Source organism: Miniopterus schreibersii, assembly GCF_964146895.1.
Source record: "Miniopterus schreibersii genome assembly, chromosome: 3".
Lineage (NCBI taxonomy): Eukaryota > Metazoa > Chordata > Mammalia > Chiroptera > Miniopteridae > Miniopterus > Miniopterus schreibersii.
Genome location: NC_138103.1, coordinates 97,271,654 through 97,299,140, shown reverse-complemented (window position 1 = coordinate 97,299,140; position 27,487 = coordinate 97,271,654). Strand labels below are relative to the sequence as shown.

At 48.3% G+C, this 27,487-nt stretch overlaps 1 protein-coding gene across 1 annotated transcript in view; it reads left to right on the top strand.

Moving 5' to 3' along the window:
- The window catches only part of LIFR (LIF receptor subunit alpha), a 61,750-nt gene that overhangs the window by 8,318 nt on the left and 25,945 nt on the right, over positions 1-27,487 (top strand). Inside the window, exons 2-7 of the mRNA XM_081133767.1 lie at positions 12,599-12,754; positions 14,520-14,634; positions 17,188-17,324; positions 22,504-22,667; positions 25,195-25,369; positions 27,074-27,328. Of these exons, the coding sequence (XP_080989893.1) occupies positions 12,616-12,754; positions 14,520-14,634; positions 17,188-17,324; positions 22,504-22,667; positions 25,195-25,369; positions 27,074-27,328 (985 nt within the window). The 5' untranslated portion in view covers positions 12,599-12,615. The remainder of the gene's footprint in view (positions 1-12,598; positions 12,755-14,519; positions 14,635-17,187; positions 17,325-22,503; positions 22,668-25,194; positions 25,370-27,073; positions 27,329-27,487) is intronic.

The following is a 27,487-nucleotide window of genomic DNA, read 5'->3' as shown; positions in this document are numbered from 1 at the left end:
CCAGCAAAGTCAACGTTTTATTCTTTATTTATGTCCCATTTTTTCCTGTCCCCACCATTGCTTTCCATGGACCACTTTAACCCCTCTGTCCCCATTGGAACCAGCAGTTAGCTTTCTTTTTTCTTTTCTTTTTTTTTTTTTTTGGTTGAGGGGGTCACTTTTCACAAAGAAACACTCGATGCCTCATTATGAGATGCACTGAGTACGTAATGGCAAAGAGAGAGCCACCAAGCTGTGTTGACATGCAGACACGAGGCTGTTGGCCGGACAGAGACCTCAGCCAGCTTGCCCTTTCTCGGATGCCAGCTTCAGTAAAATTACAGATGACTCCGCTTTGGAACTTTGCAGCTCACTTAACAGATCTCCAGAGCTGGGACGGCTGCGCTCACACATCCCGTGGGCTGCGTTTCTGGGATCAGAACCTCGGGCTTAGAGGGGCCGTGGAGGACTCGGACATTGCCGAGGGGGTCTCGCCTGCCTTTGTCCTAGGTAGCGGATAGAAACAGTAAGGACTATTGCACTTTCTTCTTAAATTCTACTGCAAGATAGGCAGCAGTGACACTCCAGATGGTAAATGGCAACAGAAATCTGTCCCATTTTCGGGGACCACTAAGGAAAGACAGTGGGAAGGAGAGATGTCAGCCGAGTTTGGAAGGACGAGTTGGTGTTAGTTAAACGGACAGGGAAGAGAGGAGTGAGGAGGGCATTCCGGGCAGAGGGTGCAGTGTGCAGTGACACGGGACCCGAGCGCAGGCCCAGCGGGCATAAGCGGGACTGGGCAGCCAGGTGGCCTGGAACAGCGGGGAGCCTCAACCATGCTGAAGTTGGCACCCTTTCTGGTAGGCCAGGCACAGCCGTGGAAAATTTCAGGCCTCCGAGGCCAACGTTTCAGGAAGGTGACTCGAGGTTGTGCCGGGAGCACTGGGGAGCCCAGAGGCAGCGAGGAGAGGTGGCGCGGGCCCAGGAGGGGCCCCCCGCCCACGCCTCAGGCCGGCCCTGGAAGCTCGTCTGCTTTCTCACCCGTGTCGAGGCAGCGACTCGTGCCTGTAAGGACCGCAGGCTCCTGTCCTGCGCGGCCCTGCTGCTTTCGTGGGCTTCCCGCGCGCACGCTCCCCTCCAGTGGCCGTGTCCCAGGAGGCCCTCGGGTGGGTGGCGGTGGGAGACGGGGCAGGTGCAGCCGGGCGACACAGAGGCTGCCCGAGCTGAAGCTGCTGGTCCGAGGGACGAGCTTGCCCTTGTGAGAGGAGTAAGCCCCGGGGGCTCGTGGACAGCACGGCCACTGGTTGTCCGACTGCCTTGTGCACTTGAAGGTCACTGGGAGAGGAGCTCCGGAGCGTTTCCACCCGGCCCGAGAAGGGGACTGTGAGGTGGCAGGTGTGAGTGACTTACAGCGTGATGGGAAGTCATCGCTGCAGGCCTCGAGCACGTCCAACTTCACCCGCGGCTGCACCCCAGGAAAGGAGGGAGTAGGGGGCGCCTGTAGAGGGGTGGAACGAGAATACCTAGATAAGACCTGTGTTGAAGCGGGAATTTATAATAATTCGGGCAGTAATAAAGACAGTGATGATTTCTGTTTCATATTTTAAAAAATAAGTTTTTATTGATTTCAGAGAGAAGAAGGGAGAGGGAGAGAGCGCTAGGAACATCACTGATGAGAGAGAGTCCTCGATCGCTGCCTCCTGCACGCCCCCTACTGGGGATCGATGGGGATGGAGCCTGAAGCCTGGGCATGTGCCCTGACTGGGAATCGAACCCTGACCTCCTGGATCATGGGTCCACACGCAACCACTGAGCCACGCCGGCCGGGGACGTCTGTTTCATATTAATAATACCTTAATGGTGGGTTATCTACTTAGGAATTTTTCAGAATAAATGTGCCTCCTCCAGTCTCAATACCCCTGGAGGACAGGGTGTTAGACAGGCTTTGTGCTGGAGCAGGGAGGCACAGCACACCCCTCTTTTTCTTACTTTGGCAGTTACTTTGCACACGGGCCCATTTCCCTGGCTAGTCTTTGGTGTTTTTCCCACATGCTGCTGCCGAATCATACCTGCTCCAGCCTGTATCTGTTCATTTTCTGCCTGTTATCTTTACCACCATCGTCATCATTTGGTTTTGGATGCTGAAATTGTCAATGCTAAATTAATCTTACCGGATTCGTTTTTTGGATAAATTCGTCAGAATGCTCATTAGTACATCCAGTGTATTTGCTGTTTTGCCCATTTTTTAATCTATAGGTTTGGTTAACGTGATTCCTGTATCTCCATCCAGTTCAGTAGTCACAGTGTCAGGAATTCTGCCACATCTCTCTGGAACCTTTGTCCAGGTGGACAGCAGCCATCAGTTAGCACCCGTTGGTCACATGGTGAGAGGACCCCTTCACTCTAGTTTTTTTTTTTACAATCTGTATTTCTTCATCTTGCTCATAAATAGCTCACGTCACTGGTCTGTGGAATCTGCTTTCTCGACAGAATGTCCCTTTCCTAAATTGTTTTGCCAGATGCCAATTATTTCAGGATCTGTTGCATTTTTCATTCTCCATTGCACTCTTATGTAGAAGACTCATAGTGTAAGTGTAAGTTTGTTTGGTTTTTTTTTGAGAGAAGCATTTGTATTCTAAAATGATGCTTAGGATTTTGAGATTTGGGATTAAACAATACCATGCATACATTTTTTTTAAAAAAGGACTATTTGAGTTTATTTGGAGAGGAGAGCTTTCAGATTCAGACCCCCAAAGAATGCTAAGAAAGCCCTCGGGCACATTTTGAGCAAAAATCTGTGCACTGAAATAAAAATCTTCAGATGGTTTATATTTTCAGGTTATTTCAGCAGTGAGACCAGAATTTTTTAATGCCAATACATTTTGAAACAGGTTGTTAACTGGCTCCCTAAGAACTGTGTTTGGCCCACATATGTGTTTTGTTTGGCCTGCACAAGGTTTCTGAAAAAAATTGGAATTAGTTGCCTGCATTTAAAAGTAAGGAGATTTCACATTAAGAAAGAGCAACAACCACCCTGCATTTCTGGCCCCTTTGGAATATCTTGAAGGTCATGACTACAGTGGACTCACGCTCCTATAGGTGGCAACCCGGCACTGAGGAGCTAACTGCCCCCCAACCTTACGCTCCTCTTTGCATTTCCCATGACCGGCTCCCTCACTTGTTAGGCTGGCCCTCGGGTGCGTGTGAGTTTGCACCTGCTGCGATAAGAGCCAAGCAATTAAAAGCATACTTTTAGTTGGAAGGAGATCAGTAAGGTGGTGGCTGGTGGTGGTTTTGTTCCCTGAGCTGCCAGCCCTTTGTCATGATGTGATAGATGGAAAGGCTTGGTCGAGCAGGTGGTGTTTCCCCCAAGAACAGCTAGGAGCTGGCTGGTGGGTGGGTGACCAGCATTCCTGATCACACGCTCCATCTCCTAGTTCACAGAGGCGACAGACCAGGTGCGACATCTAAGAATAATACAACTGTAAATTTTCAGGACATTTGAAGTGGGGAAAGTAGGCTCTGGGTCATAGCTGTGTAAGGTGAGAGCTGTCACGGGGTTTGTCCCAGGTCCCGTACCTGCCACTTAGTCGTTGGCGCAAGAGGGACTGGAGCCCAGGACTTTGACTGTGGTTCAGTGAGCTTTTGGTCCACATTTTTCAGTCCAGTGTTATGATCTAGAGATGAGATTTGTAGTCAGATCTGGACTCGAGTCCACGCCCTGCCCCTGACTTGCTGAGTGTCCTCAAGCTAGTGTGGAAACCTCTCTGTGCCTCATTGTCCTTGGTGTAAAAAGGGGAGCGTGATACTGACCTCACAGGGTTATGGGGTTAAATTTAATACTGCATTTAAAGAACTTGAAACAGTGCCTGCTTGGAATAAACATCAAATGCGTGATATCTGAAAAATAATATCCAGGGACTCTGTTATCATGATTGACTTGGCTAAAACCAGCATCAAATCAAATACATGAAACTGTTACATAATTCATATTTTTCCTTCTTAAAATGCAGGAAGGGGTTAAGGATAGTTTTAACTCCAGGTGTTTCAAAAAAAAAGTCTCCAGCGATTTGAGCCGATCCTGTCTTTTTAGTAATAAATATTTCTGTAGCAAACCAGTGCATTCCAAAGCATACTGTTCAGCTTTCTCTCTGGACCATAAAGAAACAATTGGGTCTCATCAGAGTATTTTAAGTCCTCACCAAAGACGCTATGGGGGCAGATTTGTTCAATTCACTAAATAAATGCTCCGCATGTAGCACATGGAGAGCCCCCTTAGATGCGAGAGAGATCTCTGCTCTTAGGTCGTAACCGATGGGGCAGTGGGGCGAGCGTGGGAGGCAGGGACAGAGCAGTCTCTGTAATTCCTGGGGTGATGTGATACACGTCCAAGTGGAAGGCAGACGAAGTGCAGGGGGAGCCTTAGGAGAGCTCCGGTACCTGGAGGGACGGTCTGCAGGAGACCTGAGAGCAGGGGCGCCCCAGGGTCCCGGCGTAGGAAGAGGAGGGCAGATCGTGGGGTCCGAGTTTGAGTTTGAGTTTGTCCCACCCGTGGTCTGGGCACTTGGCGGGATAGCCCCCGGGCCTTTGGCCTGGAGCTTGAACGAATGGGGAAGGTTGAAGAGACAGATGTGAGTTATAGCCAGGTGAGTAAGGCCCTTGCTGGAGGCCGGGAGATGAACTGAGCAGTAATTTAGATTCCCTGTGCGGGAGACACGGCTGAGGGCCTGAGCCCGAGCCCTGGAAGTGGAAATGGGGGGGGGGGAGAGTCAAGGCCTGGTTTGGGGGTGAAGCTGGTGAGTAGGTGGAAGGGGGGGAGGAAGAAGGTGGAATCGGGTAACCCCAGCTTGGTGCCATGAGGGGAGACTGAGGCACACGAGAGATTGGAAGCCAGTTTGGAAGCGCAAGTGAGTTTAATTTGTACATGGGGAGTGTTTGCGCGATCTCTGAAATGTCTAAGTGGGTAAGTAGTATCAAAACATTTTGTCAGCCCAGCTGGCGTGGCTCAGTGGTTGAGCATCGACCTAGGGACCAAGAGGTCATGGTTCGGTTCCCGCTCAGGGCGCCGGCCTGGGTTTCGGGCTCCACCCCCAGTAGGGGACGTGCAGGAGGCAGCCGGCTGATGATGTTCTCATCGCTGTTCCTATTCCTGTCCCTTCCTCTCTCCCTTAAAAAAAAAATCAAAAACATATTACATTTTTTTTGGTCATTCCCTAAGGACCTCATTGGAGTGGGTTTGTGTAGCTGGGCAAGAAATTGCCGAGTCCATGGCGAGTCTGTTCCTGGACAGAGGCCGGTACAGGACACACAGGTTCGGAGGCCGTTAGTCGTGAGGGGTGGTTAGAGCCACGGGAGCAGCTGATGCTGTTCACGAGGCAGTGTGGGGTGAAGAAGCAGCGGGCCGGGCCCCCCTGGGCACAGGGCGGTGCCCAGATGACCGCTCGGGTTGGGGTAGGACTGGGCTGTTGAATGGGTGGTGTTGGGATAGGTGGTAACGTTGTGTGTGGGAGGGGGCTGAGTCCCTGACTCAATCTGTTCACCAAAACTAATTTCCCACGGATTAAAGCTTGGAACAGCAAAAGGCTTTGTGTACCTGAAGACAGTATAGGCGACGATTTATAAAATCTTGGCTCGAGAGGGAAATTTTGGTGAGAAACCATAAAGAACAAAATGGGGAAATCTGACAATGGAAATGAAATGAAAACCTCGCTGGAGAGGAAGAGAGCAAACTGGGAAAGAGATTTACAGTGTGTGTAACAGTCAATGTGCATCTTGCGATATTTCTTACCAGTCAGTGAGGAAGAGATTAATGCCTAACTAGAAGAACCGGGAAAGGATGCAATAAGCATTTTATAGCAGAGCATTGCAAATCTGTAAACTTGTGGAAAGGCGCCTTGAGCACAGGCAGGGAGATGCCACTGATGCCTAACAGTTGGAAGAGATTAACATCTGGGGGAAAAGAGATGCCTTGATCTTGGTGAGAGTGTGGGAAGCAGACACTGGGAGCTGGAGCCGCCCCTGGTTCGTTTTGAAGGTCAGCTTCCTGCATTTTAAAGATCTTCTGGATATTTTTGAACAAGAAGGAATGTCCTTTAGGTTGTCCCTTTACTGAGTAATAGAGTATTTCACCGATGCGATAGAGGGGACAAAAGTTCATTTGTTCGGTGGGCATTTATTAACATTTATCGAAGACCGTTGCGTGCCGGTCGCTCTCTTCAGTGTGATAGAGCTTCCAGTGGACCCTGAGGGATGGGAAGGACGAGTGGGGGGGACATCACAAGGGGCATTCCAGAGAGGCCGTGGTTGGAGGGGGAGCCCCAAGTCCAGTGGCAGTGTGAGGGGAGCTGCAGTGGTTGGCCCCCTGCGGTGTGGAGCTGGGGGGGGGGGCTGGTGGCCACATGAAGGCCTTTGTCCGCCAGGCTGAGCAGGAGCTTGAGGTTAGGAGCAGTGGGGGCCTTGGAAGGCCTTGGAGCAGGAGTGATGCGCTCGGGTTTGCAGTGATGCGCCCGGGTGTGCGGTGATGCGCCCGGGTGTGCGGTGATGCGCCCGGGTTTGCGGTGATGCGCCCGGGTGTGCGGTGATGCGCCCGGGATGCGCCCGGGGTTGCGGTGATGCGCCCGGGGTTGCGGTGATGCGCCCGGGTTGTGATGCGCCCGGGGTTGCGGTGATGCGCCCGGGTTGTGATGCGCCCGGGTTTGCAGTGATGCGCTCGGGTTTGCTGTGATGAGCTGACGTGGATAACGAATAGGTTCTTGCGTTAACAGGGGTGTCCTCACTGGCGTGAAGATGACCTGAACTGATGTAAGGGCCCTGAAAAGCAAAAAGTCTGAGTGACAGTGTAAAAAATTCCCAGGAAAAACGTAAACACAACAAGAACATTCTATTTGAGCTGCAGACCAAGAAATAACTGAGGGCTCTCTTGGGGAAACAGTGTCCTGCAGGATCCACAAAGACACATTCTCATCACATAGCAAGAGTGAGATTTCAGTTCCGGTTACTGCCCTTGGGCGGAGTGCACATCGAGGTGCGACCATGGGAGCCGGGCAGGCGGGCTGTCCTGCTTGGATTCCCAGACTTCCTGGGCTCCCAGTGCCCTTAGTGTTTCATTAATGTTTTTATGGTGCCCCCAGGTCAAAAGAAATACCTAACAGTTCCTTTTATGAAGCAGTTAGGTCCAAACAGTTTAATAGATATTTATAACCTGACACATTAATAGCAGTTTAAAAAAATAATGTGTATCAAAGTAAGGGGAAAATATTTTTATTCCATTCTTAAAGGGCCACATGTGTGAACCTGTTGGGGATGGACTGCATAGCTTCCCAGACTTTGGAACCGGACTGGACACCACCACCCTCATTTCCCTCCCTCCCTCCCTCCCTCCCTCCCTCTCTCTCTCTCTCTCTCTCTCTCTTTCTTCTTTGTTTCTTCCTTCTTGCTGATTTTGGAGAGAGAGGAGTTGAGAGGTGGGGGGAGAGGGAGAGATTGATTTGCTGTCCCACTTACTGACGCATTCATTGGTTGATTCTTGTATGTGCCCTGACCGGGGATCCAACCTGCAACCTTGGCGTATTGGGATGACAATCTAACCAACTGAGCTACCCAGCCAGGGCTCATTTCCACTTCTACATTGAGTTTTGATGTCACTTGTGTTTTATCACAGCAGCCAACACCACCCTTTCTCTCCTCTTCCCAAAGACACGGCGTCATGGAAAGGCCTGCAGCGTGGCCTAGCGTTGAAACTGAACTGTCCTGAGCCGAAGGTTCCGACAGTGGTGAACAGATACCACTTTCTTCGCTTTGAAAATTTAAAATGTATTGTAACACCCAGTTCACTTGCTTCTGTGCCTTGGGGCTCCTCAGTGCAGGGTTCGGGAACCACAGCCCTGACTGTGTTCCCAGGGTTGGCAGGCCTTGGGTCAGCGTGCAGCCTAACAGGCAGAGCACAGAGTGGACATGTACCCATTCATGTCTCGCTGCTCATTCTTCCATCCGCCAGCTTTGAGCTTTCAGTGTCTGCTCAGCGCCAGGCGCTGTGCCTGGACGCGGGGCCTGACCGTGAGCAGTGAACTCCTCCCAAGGCTCACAGGCCCGTGGAGAAATTACAGAATCGGGAAGGGATGCACTGGGGCAGAGCCAGCGGACCGAAGGTAAGGGGCCAGCGGGCAATGCACGTTTTAGGCTTTGCAGGCCGCGCAGTCTTTTGGAAGCTGCTCAGCCCCAGAACTGTGGTGGGAAGCGGCCGTGGGCAGTGCACAAACATGGGTGTGGCTGTGTTCTAGTAAAACTATTTACAGAGCCTAGGTGGATCGAATCTGGCTCCTGGGTCCTAGTTTGTGCAGCCCCTGCAGTAGGGGCGTAAATTAAAGCGTGGAAGCAGAGGAAGGAGCAGCTAAGCTCCTGGGAATCCCAGAACGTATTGCAAAGGTGGTGGTGAGCTCTTCAGCTCCTCCCTGGAGGTTCCCAGGTGAACTGAGGACAGTGGCAGAAAGGAAATTCCAGCCGGGAGGAAGAATACGTGCAGACACGGAGTCGTGGAGGAGCCCGGCAGCTCGGAGAACAGTCTCAGTTTTAATGTGACCTGGAATGATGATGTTTGGGGAGGAGGGGGCACAGGGCTTCTTCCCTGGGTTAAAACTCCAGTTTCATGGGTCATTTTTCTCATTCTTTTCTACCCATTTTGAGGGTGAGTCACATCCTCTAGGAGCCTCCAGAGAATGGTGCGGGCTGGTGACGGCCACCTTCAGAGACTCAAGGGCAGCTGGGTCGGCACCTGCCTGTGCAGTTCTTACCCGTCCTGTCCTCGAGGCATTGACTTTGTCATCTGGTGCAGCAAGGCTCCTGAAACTCTGTGAAAATGCCTTCTCCTCCAAGAATAAGGCGTGGGGCGGGGGGGGGCAAGTTCCCACAGTGTCGTGACCAGAAGGGAGCAGAGACAACCTTCACATGTCCCTTTTCCTGGAACCACATCGGAAGGCCCTGTTCATGTGCCGTTTGGCCTCAAGTCCGTTTGAGAGTTTTGCTCATTAGAGAAACTAGATCTATTGCAAGCATAGTATTATGTTGCCGAAACGACTTGCTCAATTTTCTCTGTCAGTGTTACGACAGAAGAAAGAGTGTATCCTCCTGCCAGCTTTCAGCCAGGCAGGCGCTGGCGACACTGCCTTCGGTCTGTTGCCGAGAGCACGCGGCCCGGTGCTCATGACCTCCCAGCTGCCCCCCATCGGTGGCTCTAGCTGGCGCCGGCCTGTGCCACTGTGTCCTGGTGCTTGTTGCCCGCCGGCAGGAGTGGAAGCCGCAGCTCACCTTGGGAGGCTTCTCCTGCGGACCCTGAGTGGAGCTGGCCTCTCTGCCCGTTGCTTGGGGCTAAAGCCAGAGGATTAAGTGATTTGCCCTCAGGCCCACCGCTAATTAGTAACGGAGCCAGGACTACAGTCTGTCCGCAGCAGCGCCTGGCCCAGCGCTGGCCATGGCTGCCTCCACCCCCCTTTCCTCCCCACCTCCTGGGACGGCCTTTTCTCTTTTCTAGAAAAACTGTCACCTTGTCGTGAGGGGTTGTCTCCCTTCAAGGTAACGTTTAGCCAGCCAGAGAATACGGTCTGCGGTTATTTTTGTCTCCGCCGTTCAGTTCTTCCCGCACACACTATGTAATTCTGTGACATTAGCAGTTGGCATTTTAGAATTTCCATGAGCACATTTTCATTCTGAGAAGTAATTTTGATGACAGTGGAATAGACTAGAAAGCTGTTCATCCTGAGAATAACTGAGCGCCGTGACGGTGTGTGGTCCCGCCTCGTGTATGTTTTGGTTGTGATTATTAAGCTGCTCGGGACGCGTGTCCTCGGCCTCGGACGTTGCTCAGCGGCCGCCAAGAAGAGTCCGGCCATTTCCGCTCCCTAAGGAGAGCGTTTCTGAACCCTCCTATGAGGCTCCGGTTATAGATGTTGGATTTCCTTTCCTTTATCGAGTCCCTGTTTCTCTTATCTCCTGTGACATTTTCTATTTTCGTCTTTGGGGTTGGTTTTTCTTGTTTCTGGTTTGTTTGTTTTTTTCTGAAAGAGGGCTCAATGTTTTTATCTGTCTTTGAAAAAATGTTGACATTTAGCAATGTGTTTAACTTGTGAGAGCTGCTTTTATTTCTGATTGCATTGTCCTGTTTTTGTTGTCAACTTTCAAACGTCTCCTTGTGCAGAAGACAGTCTGTTCTTTACATTTTTTCCCCATTGAGTTTACTGGGGTGACGTCGGTTCACAAACCCGTACAGATTTCGAGGGTACAGCTCGGCAAAGCATCCTGCCCGCCGCGTGGTGCCCCCATCGCCCGGCAGTCTCTCGTTTTGGGGGTTGGGCCACGTCAGCTGAGAGAACAGTTGACAGGCGGTTGTCTGTGGCCTTCTCCCTTGTAGTTTTCCATGTCACCCCTGCTTCCTCGGGGGTCACTTTTCCTTGCCTTTTGGTTGTCCCGTTCACCCTGAATTTCTCCTTAACGTCCTAGGCTCTGCGTATGCAGGGCGGGCAAAAGTAGGTTTGCAGTTCTGAGCATGCGAAAGTGTTTATTCTTGTCACTGTTTAATAGTTAGCATGGCATTTATTTGTAGCATCTGTCTCCTCCTTCTGTAGACCTGCTTTGGCCCACCCGTGTGGCTTTGGTCCTCGGTGGTCTGTGCCAGTGTAAATGAGGCGCTGTCAGGCCTGACGGAGCTCATGGCGCGGTGCGGGCCTGCGGGCTGGCAGGCGTCATTCGCAGGAGCGGGCGGAGGCCTGCTCTGAGATGCCCCCAGCGTTGGGCGGATGTGGGCGGCTCTCCTCTTGGGCACCTGTGACTTTGTCCGCCGCCCAGGTTTCCTCCGCTGTTCCTTCTGCCGCAGGGAGAACCCCTCTGGGGGGGGAGGGGGAGCACATCAGTGACTTCCGTGAACGGAGCTTCAGATCCCTCGGTTTCAGCCCGTAAGTCACTGCCTGCTCCTCCCTGGGCCGCAGAGGGGGTTTCAGGGCGCCGCCCTCCACCGTCGCTGCTTTTCCACCCAATCTGCCGCCCTCCTTGCTTCCCGTGGGGTCTCCCTGTACCACCCCCACACACAGAATACGCCCACAGCACGGACTGTGTGCTCGGCGCTCTTCCAAGTGCTTTACGTGTGTTTACTCACTTAATCTTCACAACAGACTCATGGGGAAGATAGTTACCACCCCCACTTTACAGATGAGAAACCCGAGGCACAGCGAGGTCAAGATCACACAACAGGTGGCAAAGCTGGGGTTCGGACCCCGCCTGCGTTTTAAGCAGCACACTGTCCTGCATGTAGTGCACCTGGAAGGCCCCCAGCTCCGGAGCAGCGCCCGAACCTCACCACCTCCGCTCTTGGAACCGTAGCCCTCGCCTCCGATGTGCTCAGCTGGCCCCCGGCTCCCTGCCCCTGCTCTGCCTGGAGCCTGCCCGCCCTGCGTGGAGCCGCTGGGGAAGCCTCCCCCAAGCACACCCCAGAGCGTGGGTCTTCCCTGATTGGGACACTCCAGTGGCTTCTCATCTCAGCCGAGCTAAACTCCCCGTCCTTCCCTTGGCCGCGAGGCCGTGTCGCTGACCAGCCCATGTCTCAGAGCGTCCCCGCGCTCTCGGCCCCTCTTCCTGGAAGCTTGTCCGTGTCTCAGGCTGTGTACTTGCTCCTGCCGCTCTGTCCCCGGCCTTGTCCCAGGAGTCTCCTCGTTAGTCGATCTCAGCTCAGGTCCAGCATTTACTCTCACACATTGACTTACTCAAGGTTTCGGAGCGCATGTCAGGATCTTAAATGCCTTATTTGTTTAGCTCTGTGTCTCTCCCGGCCGGAGTCTAAGGTTCTTGAGGGCAGGGCCTTTGTCTAGTTTTCTGTTGTGCCTGGAGGAGGACCTGGCACTTGGGAGGCTGTCCCGGCCCCGCCGCCCACCCGGTCAGTCCCCGCTCCTCTGGCCCCGCCGCCCACCCGGTCAGTCCCCGCTCCTCTGGCCCCGCCGCCCACCCGGTCAGTCCCCGCTCCTCTGTGGGTGTCCAGCTCCCGACCCCGACGTACCGAGTGCTCCTCTACCAGCGCCCCATCCCGTTATAGTTGCTGCCGCGTTAAACTTCAGTCGTTTCTGTGTCATTTATCAATGTTTGTCACACCGGGAAACCCCTATACCATTTATTCCCCCGTTTTTGCTCTTTAAACCATTTAAATGCGTACGAAATAGGAACTTTATTTCACAGTGCCGATGGAAACCTGGTATTCCTTGTCGTAAGCAAGTGACTGTAAAAGTGAATATATAGCAGTTACCACGTCGTCCCGTGTATCGCTTAGTTATCTGTCCGCACTGCGGTTTCACGCACTGCTGTTCAAACGCTGGTGGCATGGAGTGGGGAGCTGGTAAACCGGCTCAGTCGTGATCCTGAACTTGAAGCCTGTCGTTGGAAAACTGACCCCACAGTGGACCCCTGAAGCAGCGGCCGGTCTCACTGCGAATGCGCCCCAGGGCCCAGCCCGCTGGAGGCCGGCACCTCCCAGGCTCTTAGCGGGCAGGGTGTTGGGGGGCCGCGCGCGTCCGGCCCGGTGCTGGTGAGCACACGGAGCGTGTGCTTGCGGGAGTGGGTCACGCCACGCATCCTTCTCGCCCAGGACTGACCGTCGCACGGATGCTGGACGCCGCCTCACGTCTCGGACGGCCGTTGGGGATGGCGGCCGGGGGAAGGCGGGTGACTTCAAGCGCCTGCTGGTCCTTCGCGACACTCGTCCTCCTGTATTTACTGAATCAAGTACACGGCCAGAGAAGGGGTAAGTGCCTCAGTCACGGGAAGGGGCGCTGCTGTGCGTCTGCGTCGGACCCTTCAGGGCTCGGGTAGTTAAAATCCGTTTCTGTCATCTTTTTTCCACGCACTTTTGGCGTCTTTTTAAAAGGCCCCAAAGGATCTAAGTATTCTTTCCCCATTAAAAAAAAAACAAGCTGTCATTCACCCTTTTGGGATGAAGTTCTGTGAATTTTGACAGATGCGTACAGTTCCGTAACCACCAGCACAGTGAGGATACAGAACAGTCCCCGCTCCCCCGAAAGTTCGCCGCGCTCCTCGTGGTCGGCCCCTCCCGCCCCCCGGCGGCCGCACTGGACTATTTCTGTCTCTGCAGCGCCTTTCAGGACGTCCTGTAAATGAAATCAAGCCTCTCTCTCTAATACGTTACTCGTTTTCACCTTATTTAACTATATTAAGAATGTTTGCGTAGATGTTACAACATTATCCTTCTGCCCCTGGGTTTAGTTTTTATATGGTTTTCATAATTAAACAGATCTTCTCATTTCCCTTACATCACCACTAAATAACTTTATTATAATTACTGACAGCGTCTAGTGTGAGCACTTCTGTTTTTGTTTTGTTTTATACAAACAGCTTTATGATTTATTGCTGTCGTAAATACCATGCCAACTACATGTAAACATTGGAGAAAAAGACTTTTTCATAGGCATTTATGTAGAGCAGGGATTTTCAACCCGTGTGCCGCAAGACTTTTTAAAACTTGCAGTGCCTGGCTGTTTAGTCAGGGGCACTGTCCTCTCTTCCCTGAGATTGTCACATAAAAAAAGTGACAACAGCCAATGCAACAGTAGCCGTCCGGTGTGATTGACTCAAAATTATACCTCTTTTTGTTTGTTTGTTTTTCAGATTGGCAAAACATACGATGTATTTTTTGTGTACTGAGAATTTTAGTAATTAGTTTATGTGTGCCATGAGATGAAAAAGGTTGAAAATTGCTGATACAGAGAGTCTGAGATAGAATACCTCTTTTACGCTTTAATTGCTTTGTTCCCTCCCTCCCTCCTTCTGTCTTTTCCATTTAGAATGACATTCTGTTCATTGTATAGTGCTTATGTATTCCATGGCATGTTATTTTATAGATTTAAGTACTATTACATTGTAATCTTACGAATTCTTTGTTACTTTTCAGTTGTCTAGGCCCACATGAAATGTATGTATTTCAGATACTTGTGTGAGCTCATTACTGTGTAAATTCAATATGTTTCATGAAAATCTGAAGATTGGTTATGGGGTTTCTGTGTAGGTGGCAGTCTGGTGCCCAGCAGTAGTGGCTGGGGGTGTCTAGAGCCCTGCCTGTGGGCTTGGGAGAAAGGCATTGTTTTTTACCTAGAGGTACTTTTTCTTTTATTTTGCAAATGAGGCTCTTGGAGATAAAAATTCTCCTAGGCCCCCTCTGGGTCCCACCGCTGAATCAACACAGGCACTCCCTCTATTTATCTTAGTTGCCTGGAAGTGGAATTTTTGATGGAAGCCTAACCCCTAAGTGGGTTCGCGGTTGGCCCACGTTCATCATCAGGTTACTCTCAAGCTTTTTTAAGCCAGAGCTACAAAAAGAAATATAAAACCAGCCACCTCCTGGGCTGTAGGCTCATCTCAGCGCAGGAACGTGAGCCCTTCGCAGACACATGTGCTTGTACTTACGACTGAAACAACTTAACTTACTTTGCACAGCCCAGTTACATTATTAAGCTGTGTGTGTGTGTGTCTGTGTGTGGCTTCTCCTTCTGCAGGCTCTCCCCGTGACTTGAAGTGTGTAACCAACAATTTACAAGCGTGGGACTGTTCTTGGAAAGCACCCTCAGGAGCAGGCCGCGGGGCTCTTTACACCATTTGCTTCGATAGCAGGTAATGGGAATACTTTGATTAATCTACAGCTACAACCTAAAAAGAAAGGTCCTATCTCTTTAATTTTAGAGCATAAAGATTTTGTTCCGTAAATTTTTAGATGAGATTTGAAATCTTAGCTGTCTGTTTCCTAAAAATGCTGAGTCTTTCATCATTCAAGACAGAAAGAGACCTTTCTCCTGGCCAGAACTTTGCTGCTTTTATCGTATGAATAAGAGCAGGTAACACCCCTGTACTGCGCGGCGGGTTCTCACCTGCTCTGGGGAAGGTTCGCGCGTCTGCCCCAAACCAGTGTCTGCCTGTATCAGTTAGGCTGAAGTTTCAGCTGTGCCAAACGGAAAACGTCCGTAACGGTGGCTCAGCGTAAAGGCCTGGGGTAGGAGTTAAGGGCTGGCCTGGTTGTTATGGCCCCGAAAGCCCCAGGTTCCTCTTTCCGCTCTGCTCTACCATCTTGCGCATGGGAGCGTGTGGTCCAGGATGAGGCCTGAGGAGCAGCTCTCCTGTCTGCGTTCTGGAAAGCAGGGAGGAAAGGAGGGATGCTTTTCTTTAAGGAGACTTCTGAGAAGCCCCACCCGGCACCTCTGCTTATGTCTCATGGGCAGAACTTGGGCAGATGGCTAAGCCGAGTTCCTAGCTGGGTGGTAGAGTGCCCAGGTAAGCAGTGGGAAAGGGGACGTTAGGAGGCACGTGGCAGGTTCTGTCACACCACGTGACCCTCTCAGGCAGTGCTCAAGTCCGGGGTTGAGGCCTTTGGGCGGCCTGTAAGCCAGACAGTTCCCCTGCTTGCTTTCCCCTGATCCCAGCAGGGCACAGGATTGTCCAAACAATTCCAGAGGGTCCCAGCACAGGAGTGCTGGGTCCCAGTTCACTGATGGGTGGTCCTCACGTCAATCATCATAAATGTGTATTTAAATGCACTCAGGTTTTCGCTCATTCAGTGGACATTTATGGAGCACTGTTCTAAGTCCTGGGGTAATTTGTCAGTTTGGATGAGTTTGGTTGTGTTGACGAAACAACCTCAATTCTTATTTCTTTATTTTCTGCCGTGAAAATAAAGGGTTATGTTCTTCTTGTGTTCTGAGTTGTCTTGGGTCCCCTGGCATGTGCGCCCGCGCATGTCTCTTCCTTAGGCCCAGGGGCTGTCCTGTCCGGAAGCGGGGAGCACAGCTGGGGGGCTTTCGCAGCTTCCTCCTGAAGCGATGGGATGATTTCACTGGGGTGTCTCACAGGCGAAGTCACATCACCATGCCCTGCTCCAGAGGAGCGGGACGTGTAATCCTCCTGTGGATCCAGACGAGCAAAACCTCAAAAATGTGCTGAACAGCACCGCAGGCCACATGGAGAGGAAGTTGGCTCTGATTCCCAGGGGCTCACAGTGGACAAACCCTATCAGCGCTGTGGGTTCGGCGCTGACAGGATCGTATACGAGGGGCCAGGGGGCATGGCCGAGGAGTGTGGCGGGCGCTGCAGAGACGCTGCTCGGAGGGAGTGTGGTTGGGGAGCAGGATACGCAGTTTTCTCAGCATAAAAGGACATCGGGACATTCCAGAGGGAAAGAGTATTGGGCGCAATGCATGAACGTATGAAACAGCACGATTTAGAGAATTTATGTGGTTTTGATGCCAGAGGGGTGAGTCCCTAGGGGGCACTCCAGCCCCTGGCGAGAGGGTTCTTGGCTCAGGACAAGAAAGAATTTAAGACACGAGCCAGACAAGAGGTTCAGGTGAAGGAGAGTTTATTAGTGAGGCAGAGAGGCCAAGAGTGGCTCCTACACAGTCAGAGCAGCAGCCTCTCCTTACCTGTGAGGCGAGGGGGACTCCAGCCATTTCTCTCTCTGGTGGTCGAGCTTCTATCTTTCCATACTTTTTATGGAAAATTGCTGGTATGGGGAAACAGAGAGTTGAAAAAGCATTGGGATCAACTTTAACCTTTACAAGGTATATCTTGTGGCCTGTTGTTTCTTACTGCGGGAGTAAATGTTTGTGGTATGAGCAAGCTATTGATAGTCATCTTATCTCATGACCGATTAGCCAAGTTTCCAGTCTGGTGGCACGTAGCAGGTGTCCGGTCTAACATGGCTTCACTTGGGTCTATTTGTTTAGTTCTCATGCCTCTTCCCTGTATTAGTTTTGTGTTGCTGGCATCAAAAGAAGCCTCACTGTGAGTTGAGAGGAGGCAAGCCGAGCCTTTCCGGTCCTCAGCCCTGAGTAAATAATGTGAACAGGCCCCTGTTAGGGGCTGGGTGTGGGCAGGGACATAGGAGCCACCAAGAGTCCCTCTACTTGAATTAAATTTTTTGTGGGAAGTTAGAAATGTATATGAATAACAGTAAAAAGAATGTAAATGTGTTTCATAAAGATACAAAGAGCCATGGAACCACAGAGGAAAGGTCGCTTCTGTCTGAGAGGGAGCGGGTGGGAAGTGAAAGCATTTTGAAAGCAGAGTTGAGCAGAACAAAGTATTTGCCAGTGCATTTTGTGTTAATCCCGTTTTAATGGAAATTGAAATATTGATTTTATCTGCTGATTTAAAATTTGATTTCTTATATCGCAGGTTCCGTTCTTGTTATCGATTGGGGAAAACTACTAAAATCCCACCTCTTACACCTGGTGATTATGAAATAACGATAAACTCTGTACCTGATTTTGGAAGTTCTATAAGTAAATTCATACTGAATGAAAAAAATGTGTGTAAGTATTTGAAAAGAAAATGGATTTGAAAGTAACTCAAAACAGTGCCTCTGTTAGTATCATGATGCTTATAACTGGCAAAATTGACCCTTCTTTGGAATTTCAGCTGTGATACAAATACTTTCATTTACCCAGCACCCACACTGTGGGTAGTAGAGCACAGCCGTGATCCAGGAGCAGGCGCACTTGTCCTCTAGTCCAGCGATCTTCAGCCAGTGTGCCGCTTAGATTGTCAAATAAAAAAACCACAACAGCCGACACAACAGTAATAATCAAAATTATACCTTTTTTTTTTGTCAGATGATTGGCAAAAAATGTATTTTTGTGTGTACCGCAGAATTTTTGTAACGAGTTTATGTGTGCCATGAGATGAAAGAAGATGACAATCACTGCCCTAGTCCATCGAAATAGATGTCACTGAAGTCAGGATCCTTCCCTCAGTTGGATACTTTTTTCTTAGTCCCTTTGCCTCGTTGATTCCTGCACACCTTTCAGATTCTCCTTGCTCTGGGAAGTAGCCTTTGACCACCCCTCCCAGAGGAGACCCCATTCCTTTCCCCTTAGGTATTCTGGATTTCTCTTTTGTGGCATTTCTCACAATTGCATTAAGAATTTTTTATGTAATTAGGTGCTGACTATGTGTCTCTTTCACAAGAAAATAGGTTCCATCCGGTCAGGGACTTTGTCTTCTGCACCCAGCACCTCGCCCAGTGCCTTGCACACAGCAGGCGTCTTTTGCACATGTGTTGATTGAGTGCCTTAGACCTATGCCACCAGCTGAGGGGAAGCTGGCGATAAGCCCAGGCAGATGCAGAGGGAAGTTTTGCTCTGTAGTGAGACTTCAATACCCCAGTAGTCTTCACTCTTTTAGTGGTGGGGTAAGCAGGTTTAATGGATCCTGACAACTATTATGGACTTGGCATTGTAATAATATTATAATGAGTCTTACGAGGATGACTTACTTTGAAGCAAAGGAAAGAAAAATGTAAGTCCCTTGGCGATCTGCCCAACTTCACGGCCAGGGTGCGTGTTTGCAGGGGTCTGTGTCTGAGACCGCGTAGATTTAGAAAGGTAACAAAGCGTGCTCTCCAGGAACTTACACTCTGTCCCGTTTTCTGGCCGAAGTGTTGTCTTGGAAAAGTGCTGCCTAGCACCATCTTTCGAGTAAGGAGAGAAAAGCCTTTCTGCTGTTTCCTCGCTGAAGTTGTATATGAGATCCATGAGCAGTTGTTTTTTACACATCAGCACGATCCCAGTTCCCACAGAGAAATACTGTGAACACTTAAATATATTTTCTGTGCATGTAGATATAAACGATAAGGTTTATATTGCTTTATAACCTGCTTAACTGAAGACATGGATAGATTTTCCAGTTGTTTTCTATTACAAGATGCATAGTATTCCAGTGAATGGAGGGGAGGAACAATAATTACTTTAAGTCATTGGTTATTAACATTGAGATTTTTATTTCCGGTTTTTCAATATTGTAACCAACGCTTTAATGAACATCTTTTGCACATATATGTTTCTGACTCTGTGTGATGATTTCCTTAGGCTAACTGCCTAGAGTTAGGAATGCTGCATTAGAGAAAATTTCACTTTTTATGACTTTTCATATCCATTGCCAGTTTTTCTCCAGAAATTTTGAATCCCTTTATATTCCCACAAACACCCTCGTAGAGCGAGCCTGTTCCTCCACATCCTCGCCAGGACCAGTGTTGTTCATCTTAGTTTTGCCATTTCAGTCTGGTGGCCCCCAAATTATAGCTCTGTTGTTTTTGCATTTCTGTGATTTTTTTTTTTTTTAAACTACCAGTCATATTTTTTTTTTTTTTTTTTTTAATGATTTGTATCCTTTGTAAATTTTCTCATGCTGAAATTATTATGGTTATTAATTCTGCCATATTTGCTACAAATATTTTTCCAAGTTTAAAAGTTTAACTCTGGGATTTTTCACACCACAGGTTTTCATTTTTATATCAATAGAATCTCTTGCTATTTTTCTTTACAAGTTTTTGGTTTTGTTTTCATGCTTGATTTAAATCTTTCATTCATATGGAATTATTTTGTATGCGGTATGAGAAATCGAACCAAATTTTATTCCAGATTTTTAAAAAATTCCCCAGGACTCCGTCGGAGAGCCTGTTTGTATTGTCAGATTTTTCAGTAAGTTCTCAGAAGGTCTGTCTTAGAAGCTGCTTACAGGTGACAGTATTAGAAAGAATTAGAAGGCAGGTCAAGAGAGTCTCTAGCTGACCTGTTTGGTTGATAGGTCATTGCTTTTGGATATCATATAATTTGTCGATAGCATTTTTAGTAATGGCTTGATTGTGATTTGAATATTACATTAACAGTCTACCAATACTAAGATATTACTAAGTACTACTAGTGAAATAGAACTGGTAAGAAAATTGAGAAGCAAGGTAGATGAACATGAGGGAGGGAGATGGACGCATCAGAGATCTGGGCACCTGCTGTGTGCAGGGGAAGCTGTGGACTGAGAGGCAGATGAGCCTCGGGGGACCTGGTTCTTTGGCAAATTGCCACTAGAGAAAAGTGTACGAAATTAAGTTTTCTCTAGGTCTTAAGATGCTTTCAACAGTGTACATATAAAAAGCAAACAAGATATTTAACATACATATATACATGTGATAAGTTTCTAATTGACAAGGGCAGGCACAAAAATAAGTCTTTTTAAGAATTTTAATGTCCAAGTTTCTTATAATAACCTGAACATTTGGATCTGTCTGAGGCTGAATAAACACTGTGGATCCTGTGAAAGAGCTGGGAAGGCTCCCCAGTTCTGATGTCCTGAGGCAAAAAGAACGTGGAGGTTTCGGGGGGCAGGGGGGATGCTCTAGCTTTAAAAAATAAACAAACAAGATTGATGGAATTTCTTCCCTAGCTGAAAAGTTCCTCATTTCTAGAAAGCAAGTGAACATTCTTCTCAAGTGTCTCTTTCAGTTGGAAAGAAATGCAGATGACAGCTCATGGAGCTCAGGGGAACTTAGTGTGTGCCTGTGTGTCTAATCCTTTCATTGGTAATTGCTGTCTTTAGTTTGAAATATTGACTATGACTTGTGTTTTGAAGAGTAGCCCACAGCTATTTAGATGAAATGTAAATTATGTGGACTTTTCAGGGAGGAAAGAATTTTAATGGATGAGTGTTGCCTTAGTAAAATACTCCCATGTTTCATAATTTTGAAGTTACTACATGTTGATAACTTGAAACGTTTGAAAGGCCCGCATCCTTGAGCCTGTGCTCGGTGTGGTCACACTGGCACCTTGACCTCTCCCTCTCCCAGCACTAAGACGACTTCTTTCCCCTCATTTGCTCCTTCTTTGGGAGCCGTGTCCCACTAACACTCCTATGCAGTGTCCTCTGCCGTCCTCACGTAGCTGAGTAACTGTCCCCTCTGCTACATGCGCCTACTGTTCCTGTGCGGCCTGAACATTTCACACAAACCCATCAGCAGACTGTAGTTAAGTCTAGTACAGACTTACTTCCAGGGTGAAGTTATGATAGGGGTGTGCTCTGCCATTTCTGTTATTTAGCACCTTCGGCTACCCTCTTGCCAGGATTTCATTTCACTGGTCCTTGAGCTTCGTGGGAAGCCACTAGGATAGCAATGAGGCCCGAGTGCGCGTTTCTCTGCATTTCTTTTAACTTCCCCTCACCTTACTGTCGCTTGAGGAGCGAGCTTGCAGCCCAGAGTCCCTGGTGTCTCTGCCCCTCATACCAGAAAGCCCACTTTTCAGAGTACACGGAACAGGCTCATACCTTGTGTTTTCCACTGATCCACAGAAATTCCAGTAGCTTACTCGTCCCTCATAGACAGGGAGACTTGAAGGTTTTGAAGGCTACCTGCTTGGTTTCTCTCTACCTTCTGTAACGCGCTTCCTGGGCCCTCTGCCCCTGCGCACTTCCTTCTCTAATATTGACAGTCCCCTCACCAGTGTTACTATTTTTTTTTTTCTGACTTCCATGAACTCTGTTTCGTTTCCCTGCCTGACAACCCATTTCTTTTGGTCTCGGTGATCCTGGATTTTCTTGGTTTCCTTCTGTTCCTGTGTCCTCTCCAGGGTCTCTGGGTTCTTGCAGGTGTGACTGTCCGCCCATGGTCCCCCAATAAGCTTTGGCTGTTCCATATACGTTCACATCCATTTCTTCAGCGACACTCAGCAGGATCCTGTCCAGTCTGTGTCCTTGGTCTCGCTCCTCTGTCTGCAGATCCCTCTGTTGACACCTGTCCGTCCCCGGGCACTTGGTCACCCTCAGCAGCCTCCTGCGTCTCCTCCCAGTGGCCCTGATTCCTTTACCCTCTCTTGCTTTTCTGGGCTAGAAGCCTGCGGAGAGCTCAGATGTTTGCCTTTCTCGATACACTGATCCTTCATGTCTTCGAGCCAGCTCTTCCTTTGAAACGCGCATCAGGTTTTGTCCTGGCTTTTCTCTGTGTGGTGGCAGGCCCCAAGCTCTCGCTAGGCTTGCCTTCTCCAGCGGCCCCTGCTTGGTCACCCTACCTCCTCTCAGTCCCCTGTAGGCCGGGGTGCACAACACCGCTGACCCAGCCTTTCTGAAGGACTCCTGGGTCTTCGCAGTGCCCCGTTGGCTTCCTCCCTCAATGTCTGGGTCTTTACTATGGTCTTGCTTCTATTTATTGATACCTATAACCAGGAATGGCCCATAGCATCCTCGTGTGAGTGACTTCCCCCAGCATGGGGGGGCTGCGACACGGGGGGTGAGGGGAAGGCTGCAGAGAACACGCAGGAAGCCATGGAGGAAGCTTCCAGATCCCGTCGTTTTCTCAGCCCCGACCCACAGCCGTGCAAACGCAGCTCCTTTCCTTCTCTGATGGCGCCTACTGGCAGGCCCCAGGCCAGGGGACACCAGGGTGTGGCGGGAACCCCGCTGCTATTAGAAGAGAGACTGTGGATTCGAAACAGCTGGCTGATGAATAAATTTCTCAGATTTGGCTGCGAATCATTGGGAGCTGCTTATACAAATAAATATGTATATTCTCTTTTTTCAGTAATGGGTTTAAGAGTTTGCTTTTAATTCTTAATTATTTATTTTTTGATTAGGAAGTAATAGAGTTTAAGATGAGTTGACTAATGGAATTACACTATGAAAAATTATTACTTACTTTACTAAGTTTTATCTTTTGTTTCCCTTTTTAAGCCTTCATTCCAGACGCTCCGGAGATCTTGAGTTTGTCTGCTGATTTCCCAACTTCCACGTTACACCTGAAGTGGAAGGACAGGGGCTCTGTTTTTCCACGTCACTTAAATGTCATCTGGGAGATTAAAATTCTCCGTAAAGAGAATATGGAAGTCGTGAAATTGGTAAGCCTGATCAAAGTAGATTTTTTCCCCCTATGACATGAAAGAAACTGAATACTTTTTAAATGATTTTTAAAGTGGGATCGGTGAACCTTTGGATTATTAAGGAAGTAGATCAGATAGCAGCCTTTCAGGGTTCATTAAAAACTAATCACTCAATGATTAAAATAATGTGCAGCCACTGTAAGAAGGAAATTAAGGGAGGAATAGTCTGTGATTCTACTACTTGAACATGGTAAACCTTGCATTGTGTATTCCGGTCTAGCCTGTTTTATATGCATGATTTTACAGAAATGAATTAAAAGTGTACATATAATTTAGTTTGTTCTTTTTATCTTTGTCTAATACTGTAAACATAAAAAGAAATGTTTTGGAACATGTATAGTCGTTGTAATTGTTGAGAAATTTTGGATAAATCTAAGTTTGAATATATCTTCATCTGAAATAATATTCTTATATTTAGTAGTACATGCTTTTTTTTCCTCCTTTTTTTATTTTTTAGAGAAAATGACTTTAAAAAAATATGTTTTTATTGATTTTAGAGAGACAGGAAGGGAGAGGGAGAGAGATAGAAACACCAATGAGAGAGAGAAACATCATTGATTGGCTGCCCCCTGCATGCCCCCTACTGGGAATCGAGCCCACAACCCTGGGCATGTGCCCGGACCAGGAATTGATCCAGGGACCTCTTGGTTCATAGGTCGACGCTCAACCACTGAGCAACACCAGCTGGGCTTTCTCTTATTTTGATAAAATCCAGTTGGGAACAGTTTCCTTAAGATCTGTCTCTAGTTTGCTCTTAATCTAAGGGATCATGAGACTAGCAGAAAGCTTTCACAGCTGCTGTGTAGCAGTTCCCCCTTTTATTTCTTCCTTAATGGGTTTGCAATACGCTTAGTTAGAGATTTAAGAATTAGGTGATATCTTATGGTTTTACAGTTTATTTGCCTAAGTACATAGATAAAATAGTAAAGGCAATAAATAGATATTCTCCTTCATAGTTGTCTAATTTTTCCTTTTCGGCGACTTAAGTGTTGAGATGATAACAGTCACCATTGCTGTTAGCACATATCTAAGGCTTCCAGAGTGCCTGACACGGTTGTGAAAGCTCTGTATTTGTTAATCCTTTCCATCCACACAACAGCCCCACGAGGGAGGCACTGCTGGCACCATCTCATTTTAAGGATAAAGATACAGAGTCACAGGAAGACGTTAAGTGGTGGAGCCAGGACTCGAACCCAGGCAGTGTGGTTCCAGAGCCTGTCCTCTTAGCCACTACACTTTATTTTACATATCAAGAATAAAATTTTTCATCTAAGATGCCCCCTTTCCTTCCACCTATCCAAACTGAACCTGCGTTTCAAGACTCAAGTAAAATCCTACCCCTTATTTTAAAGCCCATCCTAATGACCTCAGCCTAAAATGCTTTCTTTTCTTGAATTGTAATGGCAGTTCTTGCCTGTCAATCTAATTTACAGCTAGATGTGATACAGCTCTACACTGTTGTCTCAAAATTATGATTTAAAATTACATTGAGCAGCTTTTTATTATGGCTGAACATTTTGTGTTCTGGTTTCCTACTTACTGGCTTAGGGTAAGTTCTCGAAACCCCCCTTTTCTCGTCTGTAAAGTGGTGCTAATATTTGCTCTAGTTAATGATACGATATTTATAAGGCTGCTAAACAGGTATGAGCTGGCATTGCTTCCTACATGGTGAAGGTGAACTTGGCCATCACTATCCTGGGAGCTGAGTAGGGGAAGGTGGCAGGAGCCTCACCCCTGCTTTCAGAATGCATAGGTCAGCAACCCCCCTATTTTTGGTGTTCTCCCCTATTATTCCGTGTTCTCAACTCTTTCTGAGGTTCTTCAATCCAGAGGTATTCTGTTTTACTTTTCCAGAGCATAAGTATATAAATATGCATTCCTCGGCCAAGGTGAAGACTGCTAGGCCTTTGGTAGCACAGAATGTGAGAGGAGATCTGGGTGCCTAACGTCTCTTCAAACAACTTTGAAGCAATCTTCCTGTTTTGCATCTTGCCCTCACAGTGCATTTCCAGGGGAACCTGATGCAGCCACGTCCTGAGCCCTGTGGCATTTCTGTGAAAGAAATCAGGTTGTTTCTGGCTCTCCCACTGGAGGCTTGAGATTGAGCCTTCACAGGTCTTCTGACTCAGTTACCCTCGTGCGTCTGCTGTCCAGCATCCCAGATGTTATTGGTGGTGGTTCTTGTGCATTTACACCTTAAAATTGTCTGTGCACTTTTGTATTGAATGTTTTAGAATATCAACATTTTGTATAAAAATGTAGTAGGGCCTGAAGTTGAAGGAAGTAAACATAAATGAACGATGATTATTGTTACTATAACTCTTCTACTATACCTTATAGGAAACGGAGATAGTTTTATAAAAGGACAGACCTTTAACTTACTTAGCTGGTGATTACACACAGTTTATTGTGCTTTTTAATCCTGAAGGAAAGCAGAACATGTCACTACTGGGCAATGTAACTCTGTGTTTGTGTCGTTTTGTAGGAGACCTTCAGCACCACTCTGAATGGAGAGGATACAGTTCACCACTGGAGCTGGGCCTCAGACATGCCCCTGGAGTGTGCCACTCACTCCGTAGGAATTCGATGTTACGTCGATGATCCTCACTTCTCTGGTCGCAAGGAGTGGAGTGACTGGAGCCCCCTGAAGAACGTTTCCTGTAAGCTTGTATTTAAAGAATTTTTGTTTCAAGTGGATGGGATTAACCTTGCTTCAGGGGAAGATTTAGTTTAAGCTTTCAGTTCTCAGAACCCCATTTGTCTGCATGGGGGTCACCTGGGATCTTCCAAGTCCCCCACCCCAGTATTTTTAAAGACTTCCTGAGTTATTGGGTAAACATTCAGGTTTGAAAATCACTGTGGGAGACATTGAAGAGCCTGTAAAATGTGTGTGTGGGTGGTAATGAGATCAAGTCTGTATTTAAAAAAAAAAAAGGCTCCCAATTTCTCATCCACAGAGCAGACCCGTGAGCTATGGTTTTTGCAGAGACATGAGAATCTGCAAATATGCCCCAAATCACCGGTACCTTGAGTAAAACTCATGTGCAGGTAGAACGCTGGCAGTGTGGGGAAGGCCTAGCAAATTATCGACAGTACAGTGAAGTCCCTAAAGGACCGCTGGTCATCGTAGACGATTCACTTCAGTGGCAATCTGGAGAAGTGGCTCAGAGGAGGGCAGGCCTGGAAGCAGGTGGATAAGTAAGGAGAATCTTGCTGCAGTTTAGCAAAAGACAGTGAAGATGTGACAAGGACACTGGGTTTAGAAATGTCAAGGGGAGAAGGGGAGCACACACTGAGGAGGCTGAGTGAGAATTAGGGACCATGCGTTGGGTCCGGGAGGAACAGAGCCAGAGGTGACTGTTTACTGGGCAGCTGGGTAGCTGAGAGAAGACGTATGAACACATTAGGTAGGAAAGATCCGCTTCATTTCTGGTGCATTGAGTTTGAGAGACGTAGGAATAAAGTGTCTCATCGGTAGCTGGAAGTACAAGTTCGGCATCCAGGTGACTGGTTGGAGCTGGAGATACATATCTGAAAATCATCAGCAAATATGTGATGTGGAAATGTTTACATCCTGGAGGTACCGTAGCTCAGGAAAAGGAATGGAGACCAAGGACCCAGTCCTTCGAAGCTTTGTGTCCCAAGGGGAGGAGGGAAGAAAGAGACCAGCAAAGCACACAGCTACCAGAGGGGCAGAGTAGCCCGGGAGGGGACGGAGGGAACCCGGGGGCCAAGGGAGTGTGCAGAAGGACTTGAGGCAGCTCCCGGAGCAGTAGGGCCAGCTGGCTGCTTCGGAAGAAGGGGAGTGGGTGCCGGATTGCGCCCGGGAAGGAGTGAGTAGGTAGAAAGGAGACGAGAGGTAACCGAAAGGATGGGCCGTTTAGGAGAAGAGCGACCACAGGTGTGGCTTTAAGCTGCCGTGAGTTGGGATTAAAGTGCTTTTTTGGACGTGGAGGACTTGCACACAGATTTAGGCTGATGGAAGGTAGGAAGTCTGCCCTAAACACATGGGGTCATCTCCGAGGAGTGGGCCTGATGAGTGACATTTTCTTGGTATTGATTTTTCACATGTGGATGTAAACCCATTTCTCGAACTTTTAGAACTTCTCAGGCATTAACCTGTGACCTGTGACCTTAGACATTGACCTACAATCCCCTCCACTCCCGCACCATCACTCCCATAAGTAAATAAAACCACGCGCCCTTGATTTCTTGTATATGTCCTGCTCCCCTGGAACCTGGAGGACACGCCTTATCTTTGGGCCACCGTTATTAGAAAGCTCCCCAGGTGTGTTTTGTATGCACTGGGCTACTTCATGGTAAAAGGCTTCTAAAGTATCTGTAATTCCTTTTGCTCTTTCTAGGGTCTGCTCATTCTCAGAGTAAGGTTTTTCCTCAGGACAAAGTGATACTCGTGGGCTCAGATATCACATTTTGTTGTGTGACTCAAGAAAAAGTGTCATCGGCGCAGATCGGCTACACAAAGTGCCCCCTTGTGCATCTCGACGGGGAGAATGTGGCAATTCACATCCACAACATTTCTGTTTCTGAGAACAGTGGGACAAATGTGGTTTTCACAACAAAGGAGAACATTTATGGAACAGTTATTTTTGCAGGATGTAAGTATAAGATAATTTTTTTAAAACCAGTTTCTGTTCATCAGTTTTTGTCTCTTCCAAAAGCCTTAATGCTATTTTGGGAGCAAGGGGGGGGCGATTGTACTTTATTTTTATTGTTAATGTTAATGATATAAAAGGCATCAGAATTTTTACTTGTTT